The following is a 13,117-nucleotide window of genomic DNA, read 5'->3' on the forward strand; positions in this document are numbered from 1 at the left end:
GAAAAGAAAAACGAATGTACTAGCATACGGAAAGGGAGATTAAACTCGAATGCAAGGGATTGGGTGACTGAGATGGTTGTGAATGGCACGTCAAGACTCTAATGGGACTGCGTGACGGAGACTCTTAATATAATATAAGAATTGAATTTGTAAACAAATGTCGGGATTAAAAATCAAATAAGAACAAGAGAGGCAGAGAATCCATGTATGAATAATATGAATTTGGTGACTGCCATTCGTCACCCTATTTCTCAATTGACTGATTTGAATAATTTGGTGACACATCTAATCATGCATAATGGTGGTTTGTTTTGACAAGCTTTGACTGGGCTTCTTTGTTTGTGGAATTTTAATTGGCTAGGCTTACCCTTTGGGGTTTCAAATTATTGGAAATCAAATAACACATGCATTTAAGCCCATAAAAGCCCAATTAACAAATGAAATGGATGTTAGGTTAGGTTTCTGTTTGGTTTGACTCTAGATTTCCAAAGATGGCTACCGCCCCACGCGTGCATGCTAAATGTGTACATCAAAATTTTGGCAAGTTAACAATGTCGGATCCTAATAACTCTTTCCTAAAGTCAGACTGTGTGACAACATAAGAAATTTGTTCGTGTTAGACTGTGAAAGTCGATTATAGATGCGTAATTTAAATTAACAGTCTAACCAATGATACAAGTATTTATCTGATAAGATAAGTTTGGTTGGAGAACATTCTTGATTTATGATATATGTGGCTTAAAAGTAGAGAAGATGATGTTCACATGTTTGTGGGAATAAAAGCATGGAATCACATGGCTTGGTTCTTATTCTTTGTGCTTGTGATGGCTACTAGTGCTCACATGCCAACCCAACTTTGTTTGCTACTCTTTTTGTCACAATAACAGATGGGAATTCAATTTGTCCACCCAACACTATGATATTACAGCATTTGGGTCCCAAACTATAATGTCTCTCTCTCTCTTCTAACTTTGTCAATATATAGGGGCATTCTTACCCCATTGCTTTATTCTCTCTCTCTCTCTCTCTCTCTCTCTCTCTCTACCTTTGGTTTTTTTTCTTTTTTCGAAGGGTAAATTTAGTTTGGAGTTGTTGACGAATATTGATCCCCGATATCTTGGGTGGTCGCCAGTGAGGACATAATAAGATGAATGTGATTTGAAGGTACTTGACTCGATGAGATAATGACATGCTTAGTCAAACGGTATTATTTTCACAAATCATTTCTTACTTTCTTTATTTGATCTTGCTGGATGTGGGATTTGGACTACACTGCTTAAAGCAAACATGCATGGACTTCAACAACTCTTCCTTTTCACGCGTGATGGAGAACAAAACTTGCAATAAGTTTATAATGCATTGGTCTACAGCTCTCTTCTTTTATCACCTAGAGAAACTTGTGTAGAACAATCATCATTGTTGGAAAGATTCGACCAATAAAATATGGAGGGGAAAGTAAGCATGAAATAGCTAGGTTTCATTCCAACTTCAACCTACTTGTTTATGGCCGACTCTTAATTTCACTCAACTAGTTCAAATACTAGGCCCAAAAGAACTGGTCCAAGGCAATTTCAGTCACCTAGTAGAGATTTTGGTCCATGATCTTTAACTTCGGCCCATTCACTAATTCGGCTTAGTTTGGGCAATCTGGATCTAGTAACTTTTGCTTGCAAAAAGATTTGATATTTTAGTATACTTTCTCCCTTGAAATGAACAAATAACAACTTAATAGTTATTTATTTTCTGTTCTTACTTGATTCACCCTCTAACCCAATTCTCTGTTGGCTTCTATAGCATGCTAAGTGTTTTGTATAAATCTCTTCACCTCATAATTTTAGGATTGTTGTATAAGTTTGAAGGTGGAGTCCACAACTTTGGTATCACATGCATGGAGGAAGTTTCCTTGCATCTTCCAGGAACTTTCCCTTCCCTGTCTTTGCCAAAAACCTTAGCCTATAAATAGGCATGTCACTTACAATGGGAAGATACACCAACGGAGAAAAGAAGAAAAGAAACAGAGAGAAAGAAGAGAGAGAGAGAGAGAGAAAACAGAGAGGAGAGAAAAAGTGAGCCAGAAGTTTCTTGGTTATAAGATCAAAGGGAAGCTGAAGTTTCTTGGTTATAAGAACAAAGGGAATGTGGGAGCAAAATTTACTCCATAAGCAATAACCCACTACCCATGCATCCTAAACTTGGGGGAGTGGAGAAAATCAAGTAACATAACATCTATTATCCTGAGTCATGGAGGAAAATGAGGAATGTGGGAGTTGGAGCCCAAGACTCCATTGCCTATAAAAGGCCAATTAACACAACATCCAGGGGAGAAAATTAGGTACAATATTCTAAACTCTCCTGCGATTATACTCATACTGACTTGAGCGTCGAAGTGTATTCTTGCAGGTACCCCCCTCCTTCACTGATGGCAATCGAAATGGTGTTCGGCTTCTCAACATGGAAATCAAATTACTTGTTGGAGGACCCGAAATTTTCGGCTCCAACAGTTGGCGCCGTCTGTGGGAACTGTACAAAAAGTCATATTGAGGAGCAAGCGACACTGTATAATTGAAAGTTCACCCGTGCTACAATGGGGGCACGAGTCTAATCCCCCAAAACAGAGAAGAATTTCTAAACTCTCTTTTTAGGATTTCACGAATTGGCGTTCACTACTATTGTTTGCATTTGTGTTCGTGGCTTTAATGGGATTTCTCTCGTCTCTGATAAAGAATAAAAGGAAAAAGTAACAAAGGGAATGTATAATCCCCCACGGCTCTAGAATTTTACAAGACAATTTCTTCTAAAACTTCTTCACGATTTTCAAGTTTCCTAAAGGTTTGTTTCAATTTTTTATTTTTATTTTATAGATTTATTGGTAGACATGCAATCGTTTGGATCTGGGAAACCCAACTTTGAGTAATCTTCGAATTGGCAAACAACCAATATTTTCGAAGTCCCGCATAAAAAGGGTTTGAACCCCAGTCTTGCTTTTCTAATTGGCTTGTAATCTATTTCTTGCCTTTCAGCTTTCTTATTCTTTTGTACTGTCAATCTCGTTTGACTACATAGATGTTAACGGTTCTGAGACTTGTGGTAGGTTGTGGAGTGTACACACGCATACTATTTTGCCTAAAATTTTAAGTCAAAGATTTAACTTTCTTTAATTCTCTTTTATTGTTAAGGCTTATTGAACATATCACCAACACTAAGCGGTGCTGGCTGTATATTGCTAAATATTGTGTGTTGGGCATCTGGCATCCCTGGAATTTTGGTTGAAGTAGTTTCTAATTGATACAATATTAAGCAGAAAAGGCATGGGCGATGGCCACAATGTCGTATCACGAAGCTTGCTGCAAAAGAAAACAGGTTCCTATAGATGCAGGGCTCAGAAAGGAAGGAAAATCATTTCAACCCCGAATTATTGAACGAAGCAGCCACTCCCTCAACTTCTCTCAAAGCAAGATAAGAAATCATCTAAACCCATCCACTTTGACTTTCACATAATACTAAATTACGAACAAATTTTACATATTTCTAATGGTCATTATCAGCCATGTCATTTTAATTCACTTATGCTATATGCATACCAAATAGATGTCTATGTCAACAGCAGTTTAACATGATTTGGAACCTTTACATTCATCAAATATGCTCATAGAGTATGCTTATTGTCAATTAACTTTGCCTAGAGGCATGTTTGGCTCAGTAATTATAGTTTTGAATGGAATGCTACTAATTGCTACAGTAAGTAATAAAACAATTTTTACATGATGCCTAGTGCCGGTATGACTTGGCTGGTCTCCAAGTCGAGATATGCTTTACTCTGATTGCCTTTCTTTTTAAATGATTTCTATATGATTTTAGCTATGTGAACAACAACTCTGTCAACTATTTGCCAATGCAATGGGTTACTCTCTCCGCTACATATATTATTGCTAAGTCTATTATGGAAGTTATGTCCTAATAATTCTTAGTTATCTTTTCAATATATTTAACTTCTACGTGTATGGACTAGCTCAACTATTATATTTCTTGAAATTCTTAATTAATTTAATATTTTTCTACTCTAATGCATTGATAATCGTAAATTCATGAGGTGCTTATGCACCCAATTTGAGTCCAGCAAAAGTTAATTGTTCATCTCGTGGAAGACATTTAAAATATGTCTCATTTTTATATTCATTTGGTTAACCCTAAGTTCATTTTCCAATTTGCGTGAAAATTGATTACAAATCTTGCGTGAAAATTGATTACAAATCTAAGAAAATTGTATTATATGCCTCTTTAGTCACCACGATCTATGATTTTGATAATTGACAAAAATATGTTTATACGATTTGAAACTCAGCGTGACATAGGCAGGTGCAATGAGAATATCAAACAAGGTTTGCAAACAGGGAGCATATCCAGATTATATTTCAAAGGCCAACAAAAATCAACTGACTAAGTTGATGATAAATCGAAGATAAGGAGAAGTGTGTGCCAACGAATACGAGGTTACCAATCCTCTAGGGGCAATCAATAAGATCCATGCCGATCGCAACACTACCCCGAGGTTACCAATCCTCTGGGGGCAGTCAATTGGATCCATGCCGATCCCAACATCACCCAGAGGTTACCAATCCTCTAGGGGTAATCAATAGGATCCATGCCGATCGCAACACTACCCCGAGGTGACCAATCCTTTGGGGGCAGTCAATTGGATCCATGCCGATCTCAACTTCACCCGAGGTTACCAATCCTCTGGGGGCAGTCAATTGGATCCATGCCGATCCCAACATCACCCAGAGGTTACCAATCCTCTAGGGGCAATCAATAGGATCCATGCCGATCGCAACACTACCCCGAGGTGACCAATCCTTTGGGGGCAGTCAATTGGATCCATACCGATCTCAACTTCACCCAGAGGTTGTCAATCCTCTGGGGGCAATCAATAGGATCCATGCCGATCGCAACACTACCCCGAGGTGACCAATCCTTTGGGGGCAGTCAATTGGATCCATGCCGATCTCAACTTCACCCAGAGGTTGTCAATCCTCTGGGGGAAATCAATTGGATCCTCTGCTAATCCCAATTAAAGTTCACCAAATTTGACAACACATTATCACAACTCAAGGACTTGTGGATCAAGGATTTCTCAAGGCATTGCTTTACTCATGAATCTTTGCATAGTCGTGGTGAAAAGTGAATATTTTCTCTCTCCACACTCGAGAACGAAGCGTATATGTAGAGAGAAAAGGGGGCATGTGTGGGAGCAAAATTTACTCCATAAGCAATAACCCACTACCCATGCATCCTAAACTTGGGGGAGTGGAGAAAATCAAGTAACATAACATCCATTATCCTGAGTCATGGAGGAAAATGAGGAATGTGGGAGTTGGAGCCCAAGACTCCATTGCCTATAAAAGGCCAATTAACACAACATCCAGGGGAGAAAATTAGGTACAATATTCTAAACTCTCCTGCGATTATACTCATACTGACTTGAGCGTCGGAGTGTATTCTTGCAGGTACCCCCCTCCTTCACTGATGGCAATCGAAATGGTGTTCGGCTTCTCAACATGGAAATCAAATTACTTGTTGGAGGACCCGAAATTTTCGGCTCCAACAGGGAAGCTGAAGTTTCTTGGTTACTCATGTTCATTCAAAATATGAACCAGAAGTTCATATCATTTTAAGAACAAAGGGAAGCTGAAGTTTCTTGGTTACTCATGTGCATTCAAAATATGAACCAGAAGTTCATATCATTTTAAGAGTTTTAAGTAAAGCCTTTGAAAAGCTGAACTTTTAGAAAGTGGGAGGAAATGAAGTTGAATCATAATTACTCCAATTAGACCTTACAAAGGCAATATATGAAGTTGAAATGAGAGTTTGTTGTCTTGTTACCTCACCAATTTCCGTCCCTGATGCTTTCCTACATTGTGATCAAAATCAAGATTTTTTGTATATTTCTTTCTTTTTATAACACTCTGTTCTCAGGGGATTTTGTGTCTTTAGAACCTTCATATGAAGAACAAATCCCTGTTTGAACCTAATACTTTGGTTTTTTATTTTTTTTTCATAGGAAATTGAATTATGGTTTTTACTCTTGCAAGATATAACTAGATCATCAAGCGTTCCATTATATTTGTTGAGCAAACCTGATTTTGAAGAATCTTTGAGTAAAGTTTTTCATACCGAAGGATGTAACCAATACTTGTACTCCTTTTAGTATTTCGGTATTTTGCTTCTAATAGGTAAAAGGTTATGTACGTCATCTTCGGTGTTGACCAAATGAATAGATAAGACTGTTCCTGAAGAACGGCTTGCATTATGTACAAAAGACCGTTTTAGAAGAACGGCTTGAATCATCCTGATATGTATTCATTTTGTATCATTTAAATGAATTGTTAAATACAATGCAAATCTTGAAGATTTCAAGTTGAATACATTGACAATACACTGCATAGATTAAAATCCTAGAAGAGTGACTCAAAGGTATGACAGTGTTAATGTAATGCAAGCCTAATGCGTAAAAAATTGTATGAATTAAGGTTCCTGAAGGACAAAACTTATGATACTGTGTCAATGAAAATTAGCCGAGACCCAAGACTCTCTAATAAGGTTGTTCTAGTACTCCTCGAAGGGTGAAACTACCTCGAAAGACTTGCGGTCAACTGAGGGGTCAAATTGCCCAAACTTGGTCAACCGGGCCCGCGATGCCCACAACCTCCGATTTCTGATCTGAGAGATCCTACGGGTTCAACAAGGTTTATTATACATGTCCTACAAGTTTGGTTCGAATTGAACGGTCGGATTGCTCGCGATTGCACAATCAGACATTTATCGTTTAAAGCAAACTTTAAGTTATTGAATCGGAACATCCGGGGCTCCAATTCATGATCCGCGAATTCCTACACGATCCTAGAGATGCCTAGATCGACATATTTTGAAATCAAGTCGATCCAACGGTCCGAACATATCGAACCCGAATAACGCCTAATATGCGATATCCGATTGACTGTCAAACGATAACCAAATTCATATCCGAGCATATCTTCGTGCTTGGGACAACATGGGGATTATTTTAGGACTCCAAGACCGGCCAAAAAGTGGCCATGCGCGGGCAACGCATGGGTGTCCAAAGCGATTTCTGACGATCGGAAAAACTCCAAGACCTATACCTACATTATCAACACATTGAGTGGATCAACTTTTATTCTTGGGCCAACCCCAAAAAGTGGCCAGAGGTGGCCGGAATCAAGGGCCGAAACATGCCAAAACTTCTATCGCTTATTTGACACTCAAAACGCAGAAATTAATCCTAAACAACCAACCAGCAGCTAGAACACATCGAGATAATGAAAAAGCATACCTAGATCGAAGGATTTGGTACCTGGAATCGTCCGAACGAGCTCCGGAAAAATTAGGTAAAACTCGACCGGATTTCGGCGTCGCTGGCAATTGGCGTCGGCAAAGGGGTGGGGTAGGACGGGGGAGACTAGCCAGTCGTTTTGGGATTGGTCCCAGCTCCGATGGCAGGATGTGGCGGCGATGGTGACGGTGAAACCATCGCTGCTATACATCACTAGGGGGGTTGCACGGTAGGGAGAGAGAGAGAGAGAGAGAAATATGAGTTTTTAAAATTTGGACTTCGAAATATTTACGGTTGTGCCACTGCACTTCTGTATATTGTAACTTTTTTGTTACAACTCCGATTCGAGCCCACTACGTGTCTACGGACTCATCTCGATATGATCTACGTAATAGTACCATTAATTTCCCCCCAAATCCTTCCGAATTAAAAGTGACCAAATTATCCCTACCCCGAGAGCAAAATTGTAATTTCATAATTTATTAAATTAATTAAATTATTGAATCCTTTAAATTTGAGTTGGGATGTTACAGTGGGGGTTGAGGTACTCACCCCATTCCCCGTGCCCCTCCCCATCCTCTCGTTTCTCACATATAAGGGTGGGGGGTTTCATAATATATTATACATTTCCAAAATATTATTTTTGAGTGATTTTGTCTTACTTTTACTTTGAAATATAATTTATGCAATACATTTATATAGTATATTCAGTATAGTGTTACATGAATTATTGAATGAAGTATCTACACTAACTTTTAATAAATATTTTTATGAATTATTGGGAACTCGATTCCCGATGGGGAAACCAACTAATAGTAACTTGCTCAATATACACTACTCATACATTCCCAATTTGTTAAAAAAGATCCTCAGCATGCATATATAGTCATACAAGGAGAAAAGGGCAAATGCAAATACAACTGACATGTATACATACATTGCTATCAAGATCCGAACAGTTGTACTATACGATCAGAGAAAACTTAAAGCATCCGACGAATCTGCGAGAAGCTTTCTTGATGGTCTCTTAAGAGAGCATCAATATTATCTCTGCTGCAGCTTGCTTGAATATTTCATCTGCAGGAAATGTCTCCAGAAACTGATCGGGAGCTCCTCTTGCCTGCTAATATAACACTACTGTTAGGTATAACTGAAAACATATATATAACTGTGAAACTTCTTTTCACCAGAATTTTTTCTCAATTCAATTAATAATTAATGATATTCGTGTCTATGCATTCATGTGATGAAAATTGCTATATATTTGATACATTGGATTGGATTAAACCCATGATTTATCCTAATCCTCAACCCATGATTCACATTCTTTCTTTCATTACTAAAGCTAGAACCCTGATTAATTAATGAAATTTAGTCATTTTATTTGTTACAATTCAGAATGCTTAAAACCTAGGAGGAGGGTAAAAGTTGAACTCTCGCTTTGAGGGTGTAGGTAAATGCTCCATCAATAGACCTATGAAACCCTCATAATGCAATTATGGTTTCATTATGTTTTCTAAGTGTATAGTTAGCAGGAGCAACTTATTGGTTCCAACCCTATAATTTAGGAGCAATTCTTCGGTGTGATAGTCGTATCATATCTATATTATATACTATACCTAGGTCCATGACATATATATCAATCATGTTGTCTATCCATATTGTAGCTCATGAATTAGTAATGTAGAAGTGTGACGAGCACGCCGTTGTGTTTCTCCTAATTTAGAAGAAAACTTGAATATCCCGGTGCTATATACACTTACTAAGTCTATCTCATGACTTGTCACGTGATGAGAGAGTCATGTGAAGAGAGAGGCATAGTCCGCCAGATGTATATATATCACTGCTACATGCAACACCATGGGATATTATGTAGTCAGTCACTAAAAGCACTTAGCTGGAACAAAGTCATGCAACATTTTCCAGCTAGCACTTTAATTAAATTTCTAAAAAATGTAGGTTCTGCATATTGACTCTAGAGTAACACAAAAGCTGAATCATAGAGATAGAATTGAACAAAAACTTAAACTTACATGTGCTTGAATCATGTACATGCTGCGATTGCAGTCCGAGGAAACATGAGCCGACATCACACCAAGTTTATACTTCTCCAAGATGAAGCATATGGCGTAAAGGAGGCCAGCCTTCTTTGGACAACAGACACTAATTTGCGCTTCATCGCCGCAGATGTTCAAAACGACATTGGGTGTAGTCCATGTTTGAAAGTTCACAGGACCACAATGCGAGGTTAAGAGTGAATTCGAAGGGTTGATTGTAGCAGCAGAGCCATGATTAGCTAAGAATTCCTCTCTAGAGCCAAAGGCAACATTTTGCTTGGTGAGTATTGATGGATCGAAATTGATGGTTGTGGCACCTTGGAGCCTCTCTAGCTTTTGTTTTTGTAGCTTCTGGAGAGTCTGCTGTAGGGTTTTGATGTAGTTCACTGCCTCATCTACGATTGTGGATTTGTCAGCCTATAAGAACATTATAAATAATTAGAGATCAATGGTTGTTCAAATCATATGAAATTAGAGAATTGTGCACTTCAATTCATACACGTCCAAACATTTAATTAATTAATTAGAATTGCATATTTAAGAACCTTCCTTTCTTTTCTCATTGGTTAGATCTTGGCATCTAAAGTTTTGAGCCATAGCTGAGAAACCCTTTCTAGAAAACCATTTTCTTTTTTGAAAGTTATTTCAAACCGATGGTTGAAAGAATTAATTTTTTTTTTCAGACCCAGAAAATCAGTAATTAAAACCTGTATAATTCTCCTCAAAAGCTATGAGATAAAGGAGAGAAAGGGAGAAATAAAAGAATGAGAAAAGAAATTCGACCAACAAAAAAAAAGGAGGAGAAAAGAAAGGAAGCTTTTCTCATTAACTGCCCATTATATGCAAAAAGGCTACCCATAGCTTTGATAGGGAAACGCAAATAGAAAGGCTCTCTTTTTCATAAACACCAAAAGTTTCAGAAGAGAGAGAGAGAGAGAGAGACGTGCAAAATGAAATTAGACTCATTAATAACCTTTCAACTGTAAATGGTTATGGTTATTACCTTAGGAGGAAGCTGAGGAAGCAAAGCATGAAGATTAGCAAACATGTTCCTCATCTTCTTCCTCCTTTCTCTCTCTGTCCAAATATGCATCTCATGGTCATCTGACTCACCACCACCATCACCTGCACCAGTTGAACCTTTTCCTTTGTCAGCAGGACTAGTACTTCCTTTGATTATCCCATTCTTCCCCACACCTCCTCCTCCCCTCCGCTTCTTACCGGGTGCAGGCAGTACCTGATTATGACCTTCTGTACTAATTCCCATCACAGCTGTCTCCTCCTTGGTCCCCAAATTTTTATTTTCATCACCAGCACCACCTGAGTTGTCAGAATTAAAATTAGCCCATGACTGGTTTTCCCACAAAAAACCTTCAGAGAATCCTCCTGTTTCCCCTTCAGACATAGCTTCACAGAGAGAGAGAGAGAGAGAGAGAGAGAGAGAGGTATGAGAAACTATGGAAGAGGGAGAGGGGGTGAGGAAGCGTTTAAAAAGGTGGCAAAGGAATAGGGGGGGTGTGTGTGTGTAAGAAAGAAAGCTGTTTTGGCTGGTATGGAAGAGCCCAAAATACAATCATAAGGCCATGCCGTTACTATGCTTCAAAACAAAAAACGGATAGCTTTAGCTATGTGTTTTCAAGGGACCCACAAGGGTACTTGCCAGACCCCACCTGCCCCAAAACCACCTGATACACAAAACCAAATTACCCTTCACTCTCAAATTTCTACAATTCCATTGCTTGGTTTGGAAAAGATACGTTCATCTCCCATCAAAACCTTTTCATATGAATGTTCTTTTAGAGTTCTTCAACAACACTGAGTTGGTATTGATATGAGTCTCTGAAACCACTTACCATTTTGCTTACATGCATATAGTTATAAATGCGCCGTTACAATTCTGCACTGGATATGGAGAATTAAGATGTGAAATTCTTGTACATAATTACCTTAAAAGAAAATCATAAAAATAACGGTTTTACTACATCACCAATGTGGTTTACGTAGGAACCATTAACGGTAACTACGTGTCATTTCAACGCAATACAAGCCAATGTATCTGACATTGTCTCATACTCTTAACTATGTACCGTTTCATTATTGTAGCCTCCCAACAACACTACTAGTGACCCCCTTGTACATACTGCTTGGCCTAGCAAATGACCTCAACTGGTGATCAAGTTCAAGATTGTAATATGCCCAAACAATTTTCTGAAGCCAAGTATAAGCAACTCAACCACCTTACAAATTACATCAAGTTTTCTGTTTTCCTTTGTCAGAAAGCGCGTACTTTCCCTACCTAAATTTATTTGGTCCGTTCTCAAGGCAAAACGCACATGTAATGTAATTTGTTTAAGGTGTCTTGATGTTGCTCAAAAGATTATACATCCATAATTAATTGGAATATATGCAAGCGTTACAAATGAATGTAATGATTGACTTCCAGATACCCCTTTTATTACCATTAAATCAGTCAATAACATTGAAAATGGTAAGAGTTTAATTAAATTTCCATGAGAAATATATATATGTAGTTTCTGTTAATAATTAATAAGGGGTCAATTGAGGCAACTTCATCATGTATGCATATCTAACCAAATAAGGTAAACCAATCTAGGCTGATTCAAAACAATACAATCCAAGATGTGTTTTTGGACTTTAGAAAGATACATGGTAAGAAACCCTAGGCCCTAATGTGATATACAAGTTATAAGAAACCTAATTCACAAAAACCCTAGGAGCCAGAAGTATGAGCTTCTCTCAGTTCTCATGGTGTGTAGAGCATTGATTTCAGTGACAATGACCAACAAAGAAAAAAACCTGTTTTTTTCTAAAAGAAAAAAGAAAGAAATAGTGCTCAGTTGCTTAGGAAAACACGCAGAGAATGTCGTTTAGTGGCTTTTGGAATTTATATGGCTCTAAAAACTCTAAAACTGAAAGACAATTGTGTTACTCACGCAACACGTAAACAGCTAGAGTTACATGCAGGTAAAAGCCAATGCATATGGTAGCTTCTTGATAATGACGATGCTGATAAAGTTAAAGGAAAAAAGTTGGACCTGTAATCTTATTCACATTAACCAGTAGAAAGAAGAAGCTTACTGACTCACTGGCCTAGCTGGCTGGCTGATATATGGCCGTTATGTTGAGGTTTAAACAATATTTAAAATTTATCCCTCTTCACTCTTCACACACAAGCATAAGAGCAGCAAGGAATCCACTAGTGTTTTTTCTAGGAAAAGTCCTGTATTCGAGTCCTAACATCCGTGTAGTGTGTATGAATTTAGTATAATATCACCATTCTCAGTAGAAAGAGGTCCTAAAAAGATACAAACATAAGAGCAAAGAAGCAGAACCCATAAATATGTATAATATTAAGCTTAATTAGAAATATGTATAATATTAAGCTTAATTTTTTGTTTTCTTTGTTAATTTCCATTTGTAACATTCATATATATATATTCCATATTTATACGATCAGATAAGCTTTGCAGAGTTTATGTTATTTTCGTGTTTGATCATCTTGCATGGTTTGTACTTTTGTTACCCGCAAAGCTTCAGTGTAATTATGAAGTTTAGCAATATTGAAAGTATAGGGACATGGATATTGTTGTGCTAAAGGACAAGTAATTTGATGCTTTCTGTGTATTTGTAATAACTTGGTGCAGAATGCAGATGGAAGTATTGAATGAAGAGATAAATAAGGTTAAGGAGG

At 37.8% G+C, this 13,117-nt stretch overlaps 1 protein-coding gene across 1 annotated transcript; it reads right to left on the bottom strand.

The window, feature by feature from the left end:
• Positions 1-8,176: 8,176 nt before the first annotated feature.
• LOC110770616 (transcription factor bHLH95-like) lies at positions 8,177-10,859 on the bottom strand. Its single transcript, XM_021974790.2, has 3 exons — positions 10,409-10,859; positions 9,382-9,822; positions 8,177-8,468 (listed from the first exon to the last, which is right to left on the bottom strand). The coding sequence occupies exons 1-3, from the start codon at positions 10,808-10,810 to the stop codon at positions 8,376-8,378; spliced, it is 936 nt and encodes a 311-aa protein (XP_021830482.2). The 5' UTR covers positions 10,811-10,859; the 3' UTR covers positions 8,177-8,375.
• Positions 10,860-13,117: the final 2,258 nt, after the last annotated feature.

The sequence above is a fragment of the Prunus avium genome, chromosome 8, assembly GCF_965620075.1.
Source record: "Prunus avium chromosome 8, drPruAviu1.hap1.1, whole genome shotgun sequence".
NCBI classification, from domain to species: Eukaryota; Viridiplantae; Streptophyta; class Magnoliopsida; order Rosales; family Rosaceae; genus Prunus; species Prunus avium.